At 38.8% G+C, this 15,825-nt stretch overlaps 1 protein-coding gene across 1 annotated transcript in view; it reads right to left on the bottom strand.

Moving 5' to 3' along the window:
* Positions 1–2,955: 2,955 nt before the first annotated feature.
* The window catches only part of cnbd1 (cyclic nucleotide binding domain containing 1), a 140,162-nt gene continuing 127,292 nt past the window's right edge, over positions 2,956–15,825 (bottom strand). Inside the window, exons 11-13 of the mRNA XM_072256663.1 lie at positions 15,703–15,770; positions 10,105–10,164; positions 2,956–3,790 (exon numbers count right to left, since the gene is read on the bottom strand). Of these exons, the coding sequence (XP_072112764.1) occupies positions 3,662–3,790; positions 10,105–10,164; positions 15,703–15,770 (257 nt within the window). The 3' untranslated portion in view covers positions 2,956–3,661. The remainder of the gene's footprint in view (positions 3,791–10,104; positions 10,165–15,702; positions 15,771–15,825) is intronic.

The following is a 15,825-nucleotide window of genomic DNA, read 5'->3' as shown; positions in this document are numbered from 1 at the left end:
GACAGGAGGCCCAGGGAGAAGGAAAAGGGGGAGGGGTGGAACCCCGAGGATGGGCAAGGGGTATAGTCAGAGGGACAGAGAGAGAGAAAGGGATACGAGAGGATCATGGGACAGGAGGTCCGGGTATCCCTTTTGCCTATCACCTGTCCAGCTCCTGGCTCTATCCCTCCCCCTCCTGTCTTCTCCTATCATTTTGGATCTCCCCCTCCCCCTCCAACTTTCAAATCCCTTACTCACTCTTCCTTCAGTTAGTCCTGACGAAGGGTCTCGGCCTGAAACGTCGACTGCACCTCCTCCTAGAGATGCTGCTTGGCCTGCTGCGTTCACCAGCAACTTTTATGTGTGTAGCACCAATTTGCTGCGTTAGTTTAGTATTCCTCTATGTCTTGTTCATTCAAGTACCTGTTCAGATGCCTCTTAACTGCTTTCATTCTTCCTTCTTCCACCATCTCCTCTGGCAGCTCATTCCAGATATCAGCTACTGTATATTTCTGTGAAAGGTTTATCCCTCAAGTTCCCTTTAAACCCACCCGTCACACCTTAAAGCCATGGGCATTTGTTTTAAATGTTCCTGTCATGGGAAATTCACTCCAACTCTTTACCTCTATCATGTCACCTTTCAGCCTCTTTTGCTCCAGGAAAAACAAACCCACCCTATCCAATGGTGGTGTGATGAAAAGTATGCTTTCCTTATTCATGTATTGAGCATTGCTCACAGGGTGGCATTTATTTATCCACTCCAAAGGCCATTGAGAAAATATTGCCTTATTGACCTGTTAGGGTGCTTGAGGTGATGAGGTCCACAGTGCTATTAAAGGAGGGATTTACTGAATTTTGGCATGGAGTCTATAGATACATGCAGATAAATTTCCAAGTCAGTTTGGTATGTAATGGTTGTGGACTTAGAGAATATGGTGTGCTCAAACATTTGTTGCCCTTGGAGATAGAAATCATGGATATTTCTCATGTGTTTAAGGAAGACATGATAAATTATTATTGTAATTATAATGAAGTGACTCTTTAGGGTGATTACTAGCTATCCTATCAAGTAGGAACTTATGTGGGATAGTGTCAAAATGCAATTGCAGTTTGTTTGCAGCAGGTAAGATCATCACAATGACAACTTTCTTGGAGAATCGCAGGTGTTACTGCTTGGAGACATGCACAACAGACAGATGTTTCTTAAGTATTCTTGGAGAATACACCCCCACCTCCAAGTACAATCAAATTTCCCTTTCCTTCTTATGAATCTTCTGGGTTCTGAGCTGTCTTTTGCCCTCATATACTCTGGCCTATCATGCTGGGGTCCAAATTTCTGAAAGAATCCCCTTTGCTCCAGATTCAAACAAAAAAGACTTGCCTTTTATAAAATAGACTCAGGATTCTTACCTGAAATCATGAACTTCCCTATACATTTCCCAAAAAAGCTAAAAGCCACTGAGTACTCCTTAAAGTACCACAGGGGTTTGAAGGGATCGGTCTTCTTGCTGTTATAGCTTGGTTTCCTATGCATGGTTATACAGTGTGTTAGCTGAATACTTATGGCAAGTTTTGCCAGGCTACTATCTGATCAGTATTATACAAAAAGAACAGCAACAATCAGTGTTAGTAAGACCAAGGAACTGATTGTGGATTTCAGGGAAGGGAAGTCAGATATACACCAGTGCTCATCGAGGGTAAGCAGGTTTAAGTTCCTGAATGTCATTATCTCTGAAGATATATCCTGGGCCCAATATATTGATGCAATCATGAAGGCCAGCTTCTCTATTTCATTATGGGTTTGAGCTTTGGTATGTCACCAAAGACTTTAGCAAATTTCTACAGAGGTACTATGGATAGCAGACTCGACTGGAAAACCAACACCAAGGCCGTTTACAAGAAAGGGATGAGCAAACTCTATTTTCTAAGAAAGCTGAGATCCTTCAATATGGCCAGCAGGATGTTGGAGACCTTTTACCAGTCTGTTGTAGTGAGTGCGGTCTTCTTTGTGGCTTTTTGTTGGGGGAGCAGCATTGGTGCCAGTGATGCAAAAGGAAACATATAAAAGCTACAGCACTATACAGGCCCTTCAGACCACAATGCTGTGCCGAACATGTACTTACTTTAGAAATTACCTAGGATTACCCATAGCCCTCTATTTTTCTAAGCTCCATGTACCTATCCAGGAGCCTCTTAAAAGACCCTATTGTATCTTTATTGTAGAAGACTAAATACACTCATCAAAAAGGCTTGATCCGTCCTTGGCCTCTTTTATTATTATTATTATTGCGTATATTATTATTCTGTACTTTATTACTAGTTAAGTCTGCACATTGCTAAGTGTGTTTTTAAATGTTGCTGCTGTAGCGAAAGAATTTCCCATTCAGGATCAATAAAGTACTTATTGTTATAGCATTCTGAGTGGTTGCATCAGTCTAATTTGGAGATGCCAATGCAGAAGATCAGAAAAAGCTTCATAGGGTTGCAAATTCAGTCAACCTCACCATCGAAGCCATCTTCCACAGATATCCTCAATAAGATAACATCTATCATTTAGGACCCTCACCACCCAGGACTTGTCCTCTTCTCATTACTACCATCAGAGAGGAGGTACAAGAGGCTGAAGACACACACTCACCACTTTAGGAATACCTTCTTCTCCCTTGCCACCCGATTTCTGAATGGTTCATGAACACCACTTATTGCGCTCTTTTTGAACGACCTAATTATTTTTATATTTCTTATAGTAACAGCGTTTTTATGTATTGCACTGTATTACTGCTGCAATAAATTTATGACATATGTCAGTGAAAATCAACCTGATTCTGATTCCAATATAACCATCAGTCTGTACTACTTCCGATATGCAAGTGGGGTAAATGCCTGAATTGTGATCAAAATGGAAGCAAATCAATATACGCAGCATTTGGAGAAAAACACAATTTTATAAATGATATATTTTACAGTAATTATAAAAGTTGTGTTTCATAACTAATCAAAAACAATCATGATCAGTCATGATTTTATCAAAGAACAATACAAATTTGAGAAACCATGTGACTTCCTCCAGCACGTAAGTTCTACATTTGTACGTAGTTCATAATTGGCATTGGTCTGGTACAGTATTTGCATCAGCTATGTTCTTACTGATGCTAGTAAAATTTGTATGATTGTGGTTATTAGACCTTTTGTTTGCAATGAGATTAGCCTAAAAGCTTTGTGATCATGTGTCATGTAGCTTTACATTTAAGATTTTCCAGAGTAAGCATTCTAAATAAATAATACCAAATACAAAAATATAACTCTAATGAGGAAATCTAAATTTAATTGACATATCCGTTTGCATATGTCATTCATTGAAGGTTTATTTGCTGGAGAAAAATAAGTTAATTGAATCCCCTTGTAGTCGACAAATAAAGTATTTTTCAGTATGTGAAGTGAAAGTGGGAAAACAATACAGTAATACACTATGAAAGATCATACCATGTACATTGTTTATAAGACACAGCAGTCTTAAATAATGAAAATAAATAAAGGAAATACTGAAAATAATATTTAGTTTCCTGTTCTACGGCAATATACTTTTTTTAAGAGACACAAGAGGTGGGAAATGGGAGCACAAATAGTGAACTCCAATTGTTAGTGAGAATTAGATGATTAAAGATCCATCCTGTTGTTTCAATCAGGTCGTAGACTTAAACGAAGGACACAGTTTTGTCTTTGATCGTTCATTTCTACTCCAGCTTTGGTTCCATTTTCCAACATCAAATTTTATTCCTCTGTACAAAATGGTTTCTTTGATCACTTTTTCCTATTAGAAATGACAGCAAAATTAATCAAAGTTCTTCATTCTCAAATAGGACAAGTAACCTATCTCTTGTAATATTACTACAGAATTTTACTTGAGCACACAGGACTCATTCCAAACTGCAGTAAATAAATCTGCAGCACACCTTTTTAAAAAATTTAAACACAGGATGAGGGCAATGCTGGCTGGTTCACTCTTTATTCCCATCCCCAATTCCCGTTGTGAACTGTCTTCCTGACCTGCTACATCTATTTGTTGAAGATTCTCAATGTTGCTGTTAGAAATCAGGTACCAGGATATGGATTTCTGTAGTAATGAAGAATTAGCATGTAATGTCCGTCAGTGCAGTTTATGACCTGGAAGGAAATCTGATGGTAGTGGCATGTTGTGCTCGTCTTTCTGAGTGATGGAATACAAGATTTTGAAAGCATCTGTCAAAGAAGTCTTGGTAAGTTGCTGCAATTCTTGGCAGTTATAGTGTATTGATGGCGAGTCAAACAAATGCTTGAATATTTATCAACTGATTACCTTTCCTGTATTGTTCTCCATTTATTTCTGGGACTCTTCATCAGTGTCAAATTAGCTTTGGGAAGTATTTCAGATTGGGTAATTACCCATTTTGCCTTAAGTGGCAAAAAATATTGCAATCAATATGATCCCAGGTGATTTATTTTGTGGAACTCAAGGTAAATGACCAGTTAGGACTCTAGGGTCCTATTATCAACTGAGCACCATATTTACCAGATGGGATCATCAGATGACATTTCCTTCATTGTTTATAAACAGACCAGAATAAAATAATATTTTATCTTTTACTCATCCCACATCTAATTAATGACTTCAAGGTAGCAATGAATCTGAATTTTCATTCTTAATTATTCTTTTCAAATGAAAATAATATCTATATAATTCAGAATCCCTAAAACAATAAGACTGTTCATCCCAAAATTTTAAAAAAAAGCTTTCCAGAATTGACTCATTTTCTTCACTTGTTTAGAAGACAAGAGTTCAATACTACTCCAACAGATCTGACATGTTCTGTTGAGAAGTACCATCTTTCTTGTGAGTGCACATAAATCGTCCCGTGGCATTATTTCAAAGAAGAACAAATAGGTTCTCTTCAGCTTCCTGGACGGCATTTACTACTCAGCCTCTTTCACTGACTCAAAAAATATGGTCATTATCTCATTACTGTTAGTGATACCTTACTTGTTGCTAAGCAGCTGCTGCATTTATTTACCAGAATTCTAAATACCTCATTCGCTCTTATTTGCTGAACTGCTTTATAAGATGCTATCAATGATCATGTGGGTCATTACAGAAATGCATGTTCATTCTTCATTCAATCCTAGATCCAAGTATCTAATTCTTAGAAAAACTTTTGAGTTTAGTTTGTTATTTAAGAACAATTGTTTATGAATTTGCATGTTGGCAAATACAACCAAAATGTAGTTTAATAGTTGGCAATTGGTAACTGGTTTATTGTGTACTGAGAGACAGTGCAAAGCTTTTGGTTGCATGCCATCTAGATAAATCATTCTATACACAAGGACTTTGATGGTCCCAACAGACTCACAGGTGGAGTGTTGCCTCGCCTGGAAGGGCTGTTTGATGCCCTGAATGGTAGTGAAGGATGAGGGGTAGGGGCAGGTGTAGCACTTGTTCTGCTTGCAAGGATAAGTGCTACTGTATCAGGTGCTCCTGGTGTGGCCTCCTGTATATTGGATTGGGATGTAGATTGGGAGACTGCTTCACTGAGCACCTACGCTCCGTCAGCCAGATAAAGCAGGGTCTCCCATTGGCCACCCATTTTAATTCTACTTCCCATTCCCATTTTGACATGTCGGTCCATGACCTTCTGTACTGCCGTGAAGAGGCCACACTCAAGTTGAAGGAGCAACACCTTATATTCCATCTGGGTAGTCTCCAACCTGATGGCATGAACAATTTCTCGAACATCTGGTGATGGCCCCCCACTCTCATTTACCATTCCCCATTCCCATTTCCCTCTCTCACCTTATCTGCTTACCTGCCTATCACCTCTCTCTGGTGGTCCTCCTCCTTCCCTTTCTTCCATGGTCTTTTGTCCAGTCCTATCAGATTCCCCCTTCTATAGTCCTTTATCTCTTTCACCAATCCACTTTCCTCTCTTTACTTCACCACTCCCCCTTCCCGATTTCAAGCAACACCTACAACATTGTAGTTCTTCCTCCTTTCCCCCCATCTTCTTATTCTGACTGCTCATCTTTTTTCTCCAGTCCCGATGAAGAGTCTCGGCCCAAAAGGTCGACTGGTTACTCTTTTCCATTGATGCTGCCTGACCTGCTGAGATCCCCCAACATTTTGTGAGGGTTGCTTGTATTTCCAGCATCTGCAGATTTTCTCTTATTTATATACTTAATTTAACTGTGTTTTTCCTCTATATTTATTTATCGTGTATTTCATTGTACTGCTGCCATAAAGTCTACAAATTTCACAACATTGGGAGGCTTTAATCGTAACTACAATTGCTGTTCAAGTGGACTGCAAAATCATTCATCAACTAGAAGCCCTGGATGAACCATGAAATCAGCAGTCTGCTGAGGGCCAGTTCAGAAGTATCAAGTCTGACGCCCAAGAAAGTTACAAGAGGTCCAGGTACGATTTCTGGAAAGCCAGTGATATTAAACTTGATTCTAATTCTAATTCTGATCCTGAACTGCCACTTTGCCTGTGAGATGGCTTTCCAGAAATTGTACCTGAACCTCTTGTAACCTAATTTCTCTCCTTGGTATTTAAAACCTTTAAAATAGAAAACAATTGGCCTTTGTGATCTCAAAGTTTCCAAGCACACCATTTTGGAGTTCTCACTTCTGCAGATATCACAAACCTGCATCTTCCATTATTTAATTTTGATATGGCAAGGAGTTAGAGAAGAAGAGTCCAATTAGTGAGCCACCTAATTCTCCTTGTGTTGGTTTAGAATGTAGAAAAATATTTAATGAAGATTAAGATTCTAGTCAAGGTGGTGCCTGTGTACAATGCCCCTTTGGTCGACATCTTCTGGATTGATCATAAAACAGTATATTTCAATGCCTTTACGTCTTCTATGTTTGTTTTTCATCTTGAATATAATTCTGGAACTACGGGAGCCTGCAATTTGCAGCTTGGACGTCATCTTGAGGGAATTCACAGAGGCAGCTTGTGGGAACCTAGTGGCAAGAAGGCTGTGAGCTGATGTTTGACTCTATTTCGCTGATTAAAGCAATGAGGGTGATTGAAACGTCAGCTGTCTGGCTTTTTATCGCTGGGGGATCACTCTGCTGCCAGAGAGGGGGGACAGCCTTTTTATTACTGGTGAGATCACTCTGCTACAGAGAGAGAGAATGATGCCCTGATTTTCTGCATTTTGGATGTGGACTTTTTTTTCAGTCTCATGATATTTTTGTACTCTATGTTTTTCACACGATCTTTCTCCATTTTTGTATGAAAGGGAGGGGGATTTGGGGGTTGATATACCCGTTCCATTTTTGTTTGTTTTTTTTGTGTGGGGCGGAGAGATTTGGGGGTGAACATACATGCTGCTGTTCTTTTCTTTCTTGGTTTTGTGGCTATCTGAAGAAGAAGAATTCCGGAGTTGTATACTTTGATAATAAATGAAGCTTTGATTACAATTAGTTTTATTTATCACATATACATCGAAACATCAAAGCATACAGTGAAATCCGTCATTTGCATTGATGACCAACAGTCTGAGCATGTGCTGGGGACAGTCCACAAGTTTGCCAAGCTTCTGGTGACAACATAGCAGGTCCACAACTTACTAAACCTAACCTAAAAAGTCTTTAGGAAATGGGAGGAAACTGGACTGTCCACAGGAATCTCATCCGCTCACAAGAAGAACATACAAACGTCTTAAGATGGCGACAGGAAATGATCCCTGATATTCTGACTGCTGTAAAGCATTTCACTAATCGCTACGCTACCATGCTAACTTTGGTGGATGAATTGGAAGAAGATAAAATTATTTAAAACTGTTTCCCCCAAAACATGCTCTGCGAATTTCTTCTTTGAAACACAGCATTACAGGATACCCATTAATTTCTGATTTTATCATTCCCGCAGTTGTGGGGTGTCTTGCAATTTTTTAACCTCAGGTTTGTAAATGCATTCATAGCGGACTGCATACACCAGGTCAAAGAGAGGACATACAGTCTATTCATTGCCTCCTTTTAAAGATAAAATGGAATTTTGGCACAGCAAAGTTTTACATTAATCTGAGGGTTATAATTTCCCTACATTGTACTTTTAATATTTAACTAATCAAAGGAGGATTGTGTGAGATCCAGAATGCACCCCTGCAACAGACAGAAACTGCAACTCACAATCTAGAGATGTAGCCTCATTAACTGAAGACAATTTAGGCTAAGTATTATAGGACAAGCTTAATTAGAGAGAACATAAAATCAATGCTGAGTTAGCATACCATATGGATAACATTTCTGACTTTGCTATTTAAGGTAATGACCAGAAAATCAGAATTACTTTTATACGATTGAATGTACTTATCTTCATGCACAATTGCCAAATCTGTATCCCTAGCCTATTAGAGCCCCATTTCATTAATCCAGCAATGCAAAACATACCTTCATACAGCCACCTTTATCATACTATAGTATTTCAAAATATTTCTGAGAAAAAGCAAGTTGATGAAAGGACAATGGCGATTACTGAAGGGCTTTGACCCCAAAATGGTCAGTATTTCAGTTAGGTTATGAAAGCCAACAATGGATCTACAAACAAGTTGAGTTCAGCAATAGCAGGAATGAGAGAACGCAGAAGTTATAAGGACAAGGCAAGAATCAGGTGGGATAAGACTACATTTGGATTATAGGTAATGTGTAAGGGAGAGAAGAGGCAATTGAGTGGGGCAGAACTATTGCCAGTGTTTATTTTTGCTTTAATAATGCTCCTATAATAGTTGTAATTATTGACAGAGAAAAGTGAGAACTGATAGCACTGATGTGATCCAACAGGAGCTGGAATTAGATAACTAAACTGATCGTATGGGAGGTACACTTAAATTTTTGTTCTTGAACTTCAGAGAACATACAAAATGGGATCAGGCAGGGACAACATGTTTCATTGCTGGCAAGAACAATTACATTAGTAATGAAGAACTGATTTAGTAGGACTGATATTAATATAAAAATCAATATACTATATATGCTAGAAATCTAAAACAAAAAAATATAAGACAGGAATCAATCAGCAGATTATGTAGCATCTGTGGAAAGAGAAACAATGTTTCAAATCAACAACTCTTCATCAGCACAGAGAAAGAGAGAAATCAACATGCAGAAGGCAAGGCATCGATAGATAAAAACAAGTTTGATGTCAGCATTGCTATTTGAGATAAATCGTTGAAGTGATCTTGTTGATGGGTTATTGAAGGCAGATAATGAGGGAAAACACAAGCAGAGAAATGTTGGAGCTATGAAAATCTGGGAATATTAAGCAAATAATAGAAAGAGAGAGAGGAAATAAGAAAATATTACAGCATAGATGACCTAAGGTTGAATTGACCAGTTCCGAAGCAGAGAGAGTGAGTTAGTTGAGAATGTTGTACTTATTACAAAGTAAGACAGGCTGCAATGTTTTCAGATAGAAAATAAAGGTGCTGTTCTTCAAGCTTATATTGGACGTTGAATCATGAAGAAGATAAGGCAGATAGATCAGAATGGAAATGGGCTAGAGGATTAAAGTAACAGGCAACCACAAGCTTGAGGTCTTTTCTATCATTAGAAAACATGGACTTTTGTAGAAATCAATTTGAAATAGTTTAGGTTGGATCCAGATCCAATACATTTTCCAGAGCCGTCTGACTCCTAGCATTTTGAAGCTTTCAAATTTCTTCTCTGATATCACTTTCTTGTTTCCTTTTACAAAACTGCCTAGCTACTTTCCACAGTTCTAAAATCTGATAGTATTTTGTTCAAGGAATATTGGCACCTTACCTAGGATCCCAAGATTAAGCAACACACATAAAAAATGCTGGTGAACGCAGCAGGCCAGGCAGCAACTATTGGAAGAGGTATAGCATCTATAGATGCTGCCTAGCCTGCTGCATTTACCAGCATTTTTTATGTGTGTTGCTCGAGTTTCCAGTATCTGCAGATTTCTTCGTGTTTGTGATCCCAAGATTAATGTTATTTGAAGTCACAAAACTTAGAAGGTTAAAGTAGGCACGTTAAACATACCAACGTTAGCAGGATTTATAATATTAAATGTGCTAACCCAAGTCAGTCAATGAAACCTTTTGTATTAAATGCATTTACCTTAAACTTTCTCCACTTTTTCTCCTTTTCCAGAAAAACATATCTATTACTGATTTCTTCCTGCATAATCAAAAAAACTCAATTAAAAAATGTCTTTATGAACAAATAATGCAAGGTTTGTAATTAAAACCTAGTTTAATTTTTTATATGTGGTTTTGAAATTTTAAGAAAAACTGTCTCTACTCCAACAATTAATTTAGTGTTAAGAGGATGATAGATTCTAAACTACCAGGGTGTGAGCAATTGAGGAACCACCAATCAGCAAGAGGTGGTGCATAAAAAGAGCTACCTTTCAGTCAGGTCTGCGTTCAGGATCTATAAAGGTAGAGTTTTGTGGTAGTTCCTGTGAGTTGAGGAATGACCAGTCAACAAGAGAGATTCATTAGGAAGGGCCACAGCGCAAGCCGAGCAGCCACTCTTTGAGTGTGCCAGTGTTTAGAGTGGCTTTGGGGTATCAGGCTTGGGTGAAGTAAAGTATTTGGTAGGTTTATCACTTCTGTTCTTATTTGTTCATCCTTATCTGTTAGGGCAGTGTTTTGTACTGTGTGTGGGATGAGGGAAGTCTGAGAGGCCTCGAGTCTCCAAGATAAACACCAGGTGCAACATCTGCAACTCCTGAGAGAACGTATTAAGGAACTGAAGCTGCAGCTCAATGACCTTCAATTCATATAGGAGAACAAGGAGGTGATAGATAGGAACTACAGTGAGGTTCTCACCCCTAGATTGCAAGATACAGTTAACTGGGTGACTGTCAGGAGAAGGAGAGGAAATGCACAGCCAGTGCAGAGTACACCTGTGGCTGTTTCCCTCAATAATAACTAAACAACTTTAGATACTTTGAGAGGGGTGGCTAAATGGGGGAAGCCACTGTGAGCAGGTCTCTGGCAGAACAGCAGAGAGGTAAAGAGGACTGCAGTGTTGATAGGAGATTCCATATTCAGAGGAACAGAGACGAGATTCTGTGGACGCAATAGACACCCGGATGGTATTTTGCCTCCCAAGTGTAGGATCAGGGATGTCTCAGATCGGGTCCATGGCATTCTTAAAGGTGAGGGAAAGCAGTCAGAAGTCTTGGTACATATTGGCATCAATGACAGAGGTAGATAAGGTGAAGAAGTCCTGAAGAGAGATTTTAGGGAGCAAGGTAGAAAGCTGAAAGCAGGACCTCCAGGATAGTAATCTTTAAATTGCTGCCAATGAGGGTAAGAACAGGTTGAACTTTAGGTATTCTACTCCAAGAAAATTAGGTACTGCAGGGCTACTCCATCAGTGAGCTCTTCATTGATTGGAGTAACTGGACTGGTGTCAGCGGCAGAGTCGGCTGAGGTGTTGAAGGGATCGACCAGGATATCGGAGGAACCAGTCAGGATATCGGATATTGCTGATACGTCAGAGGAGAAAGTTTGGGTACGAAAGAGTTGACCTGTCTGTAGACCGTGTTGTCCGCTATGCGAAAGCATCAGAGTTGGTGCGGTATGACCGTGGGAAGTTGTCTCAGACATTTCACTTGCAATCGCGAGACTCTGTTGAACAGTGATAATGTAAGTTGCTACAGGTGTGTAACCCTTTTCTGGTGGCGGGTCAGTCGACACAGGCGCGGTGTTTCCTCAGTGGTAGAAAGAACTAGGCCTCAAGCTGTAGGGTTGCCTCTGCTGCAGACCAGGTGGAGGTGGAGATGCAGAAGCACTACAGCATAGTTGAGTTCAGCTGGGGCCTAGCCTCACCCGTCAATGCTGCCCTCCCACGTTCAAGCGGTGGAATGACAGGCTGGATTGCATGCGTCTGTACACTACTGGGAGACTGTACCATTGCAGGACATTGTCGCACAGGGTCTTGTATTATATATGATTTTTTTTTACAATGAATGTGCCTCTTTGCTAGATATTTTGAATTATGTTACTTGCTATTTTTGAATGTTTGCTTGCTATTTTGAATGATTTCCACCTTGGCCCTGGAGAAACACTGTCTCACTCAGATGTATGGTTTGAATGATAATTAAACTTGATTTGATTTTTTTAAATTTGAGATAAATGAACCCTTAGTGGCAAGTAATCATAATGTGATTGAATTCACCCTGAAATTTGAGAAGGAGAAGATAAAGTCAGATGTATCAGCATTACAGTGGAATAAAGGGAATTACAGAGGCTTGAAAGAGGAGTTGGCCAGAATTGACTGGAAAAGTACACTGGCAGGAATGATAGAACAGCAGCAATGCCTAGAATTTCTGGAAACAATTTGAAAGACACAGGATATGTACATGCCAAAGAGTAAGAAGTATTCTAAAGGCAAGATGACACAACCGTGGCTAACAGAAGTCAAAGCCAACATAGAAGCCAAAAAGAGGGCATACAATAGAGCAAAAAATAGTGTTAAATTAGAGAATTAGGAATGAACAGAAGGCAACTAAAAAGTCATTAAGAAGGAAAGTAAGCTAGCCAATAATACTAAAAGTTTCTTCAGATACAAAAAGTGTAAAGGAGGGGTGAAAGTGGATATCAGACCATTGGAAAAGGATGCTTAAGAGATTGTAATAGTAAACAAGGAAATGGTGGATGAACTGAATAAGCTTTTTTGAATAAGTTTTTTGCATCAGTCTTCACTGAGAAAGACACTAGCAGAATGCTGGAAGTTTGAGAGTGTCAGCAGAGTGTGTGAAGTTGCCATAACTAAGGAAAAGGTTCTAGGGGAAACTGAAAGGTCTGAAAGTAGATAAGTCACCTGGACCAGACAGTGTGCACTCCAGGGTTCTGAAAGAGGTAGCTGAAGAGATTGTGGAGGCGTTAGTAATGATCTTTCAAGAATGTCTAGATTCTGGCATGGGTCGGAATACTGTAAAATTGTATACGTTACTCCACTCATCAAGAGGGAAGAGAGGCAGAAGAAAGGAAATTTTAGGCCAGTTAGTCTGACCTCAGTGGTTGGGAAGATGCTGGAGTCAATTGTTAAGGATGTAGTTTCAGGGTACTTGGAGGCACAATAAAATAGGCCACAGTCATCATATTTTCCTCAAGAGAAAATCCTGCCTGATAAATCATTTGGCATTTTTTGAAGAAATAACAAGCAAGATAGACAAAGGAGAATCAGTTCATGTTGTGCACTTGGACTTTCAGTAAGCCTCTGACAAGATGCCACACTTGAGACTGCTTAACAAGCTATGAGCCCATGGTATTACAGGAAAGATTCTAGCATGGATAAGGCAGTGGCTGATTGGCAGGAGGCAAAGAATAGAAATAAAGGAAGCCTTTTCTGGTTGGTTGCCAGTGACTAGTGGTGTTCCATAGGAGTCTGAGCTAGTACTGATTCTTTTTACATTGCATGTCATTGATTTGGATGACAGAATTGATGGCTTTGTTGCAAAGTTTGCAGACAATATGAAGATAGGTGGAGGGGCAGGTAGTTCTGAGAAAGTAGAGAGGCTACAGAAGGACTTAAACAGATTAGGAAAATGGACAAAGAAGTGGCAGATGGAAAACAGTATCGTGAAATGTATGGTCATGCACTTTGGTAGAAGAAATGAAAGGGTTGACTATTTTCTAAATGGAGATAAAATACAAAAAAAAACTGAGGTGCAAAGGGACTTGAGAGTCCTTGTGCAGGATTCCCTACAGGATAAATTGCAGGTTGAATCCGTTGTGAGGAAGGCAAATTTGATGTTAGCATTCATTTCAAGAGGACCAGAGTATAAAAGCAAGGATATAAAGTTGAGACTTTACAAAACATTGGTGAAGCTTCACCTGGAGTACTGTGAGTAGTTTTGGGCCCCTTATCTTAGAAAGGACATGCTGAAACATGAGATGGTTCAAAGAAGGTTCATAAAAATGATTCCAGGATTGAACAGCTTGTCATATGAAGAGCATTTGATGGCTCTGGGACTGTATTCATTGGAATTCAGCAGAATAAGGGGTGACCTAATTGAAACTTACTGAATGGTGAAAGGCCTTGATAGAATGGATGTAGAGAGGATGCTTTCTATGGGGGAGAGTCTAAGACCAGAGGACACAGCCTCAGAATAGAGGGGCATCCATTTAGAAGAGAGTTGAAGAGCAATTTCTTTAGCCACGGAGTAGTGATTATGTGGAATTCGTTGCCACAGGCAGCTGTGAAAGCCAAGACTTTTTGTATATTTAAGGAAGAGGTTGATAGATTCTTGATTGGTGAGTGCGTTAAATGACACGGGGGGCAGGGGGTGGGAAGGCAGGAGATTGGGGCTGAGGGAGAAAAATTGATCAGCCATGATGAAATCGCAGAACAGACTCGATAGCCCAATTCTGCTCTTATATCTTATGGTCTTAGGATGGTCAACTACAAAGAAAAATCCTCTGAAAAGAGAAATATAATTAATGCTTCAGGTAAAAATCCCTTTCCAATTTTTAATAAACAGAGCAAGGATCCTAAACTGAAAGAAAAAAAAAATAAGAATAATTCCAGTTCTAACTATATCATCCACAAATTTTCAGATGCATCAACTAATGCCGTCTTTTAAAATTCCCAGCTACTGTAACAAGGCTTGCACAATTCATCTTGCAATATCTTATTCTAAACATTTACGGTTCATACTTGTGTCCTATAAACTTATACTCAGGCAATTTCAATTACCAATATCATTTGTCTAGTGTAGTTTAGGAATGAGAAAAAACACTTGCTTGTTGTATGATACTGTTACTGGAGATATTTAGGTGTTTGGCTGATGCACATGTAATTCTAAAGGTTACCCTAAAATAAGACACAAGGTGTACAGGGAAAAACGGTTATTAACTTTTCACTGGGGCTATTATTATTAAAACCACTTTTGTAGATAGATAAAATAAAAATGATCCTAGTTTCTTTTTAATCAAACCTTAAAATCTTTAAGCATTAATTTTATAAGACCATGATACATCAGAGCAGAATTAGACCATTTGGCCCATCAAGTCTGCTCTGCTATTCCATCATGGCTGATTTATTTTCCCCCCTCAACCCTTTTCTCCTGCCTTCTTCACGTAACCTTTGACATTCTTGCTAATAAAGAAGCTATTAACCTCCATTTTAAATATATCCAATGATATATCGATATTGTCATTACATTTTACAATATTTTTAAGTTTGGATTTTTTAATAGCTTTCTTCCATCTCAAAGTTCAAAATAAGTTTAATATCAAAGTATGTATATATTATCATATACTACCTTGAGATTCATATTCTTTCATGCTTTTACAGGGGAAAAAGAAATATAATAGAATTTAATGAGAAACTTTACATAAACAAAGACTGACAAACACCAATGTACAAAAGAAGACAAACTCTGCAAATAAAAATAATACTGAGAACGTGAGTTGTAAGAGTCCGTAAATGAAGTTACCCACACAGATTTAGGAGCCTGATGATTATAGGGTAATGACCTAGCAGTGTAGGATCTAAGACTTTAGTACCTCTGTTCCTTTGATGATGGATGCCACTTTTTTGTGGAAATTATATTGTCAAATTAAAAATATAATTTGCAGACCCAGCGCATGGACATTTAAATTTTTCTGCTGTACCAATTATTCTTTTCATCCATTTTAGTGAGGCCCAATAATGTATTGAAACAATTTCCTACATTTAATATGCAGCTTCACTCACCTGAGTGAGGTTACCCAGGATTGGTTCTGCTGTATGCTGAAGAAGCATTTGAATTACCGAATCAAGTTCTGCATGGAAAAAAAGCAATATGAAAGAAGTTTAAAAATTAATTTTATTAAAATA

This window comes from Mobula birostris, chromosome 1, assembly GCF_030028105.1.
Source record: "Mobula birostris isolate sMobBir1 chromosome 1, sMobBir1.hap1, whole genome shotgun sequence".
Taxonomy (NCBI): Eukaryota; Metazoa; Chordata; class Chondrichthyes; order Myliobatiformes; family Myliobatidae; genus Mobula; species Mobula birostris.
The sequence above is the reverse complement of the archived record's forward strand: the minus strand, read 5'-3'. Positions and strand labels throughout refer to the sequence as shown.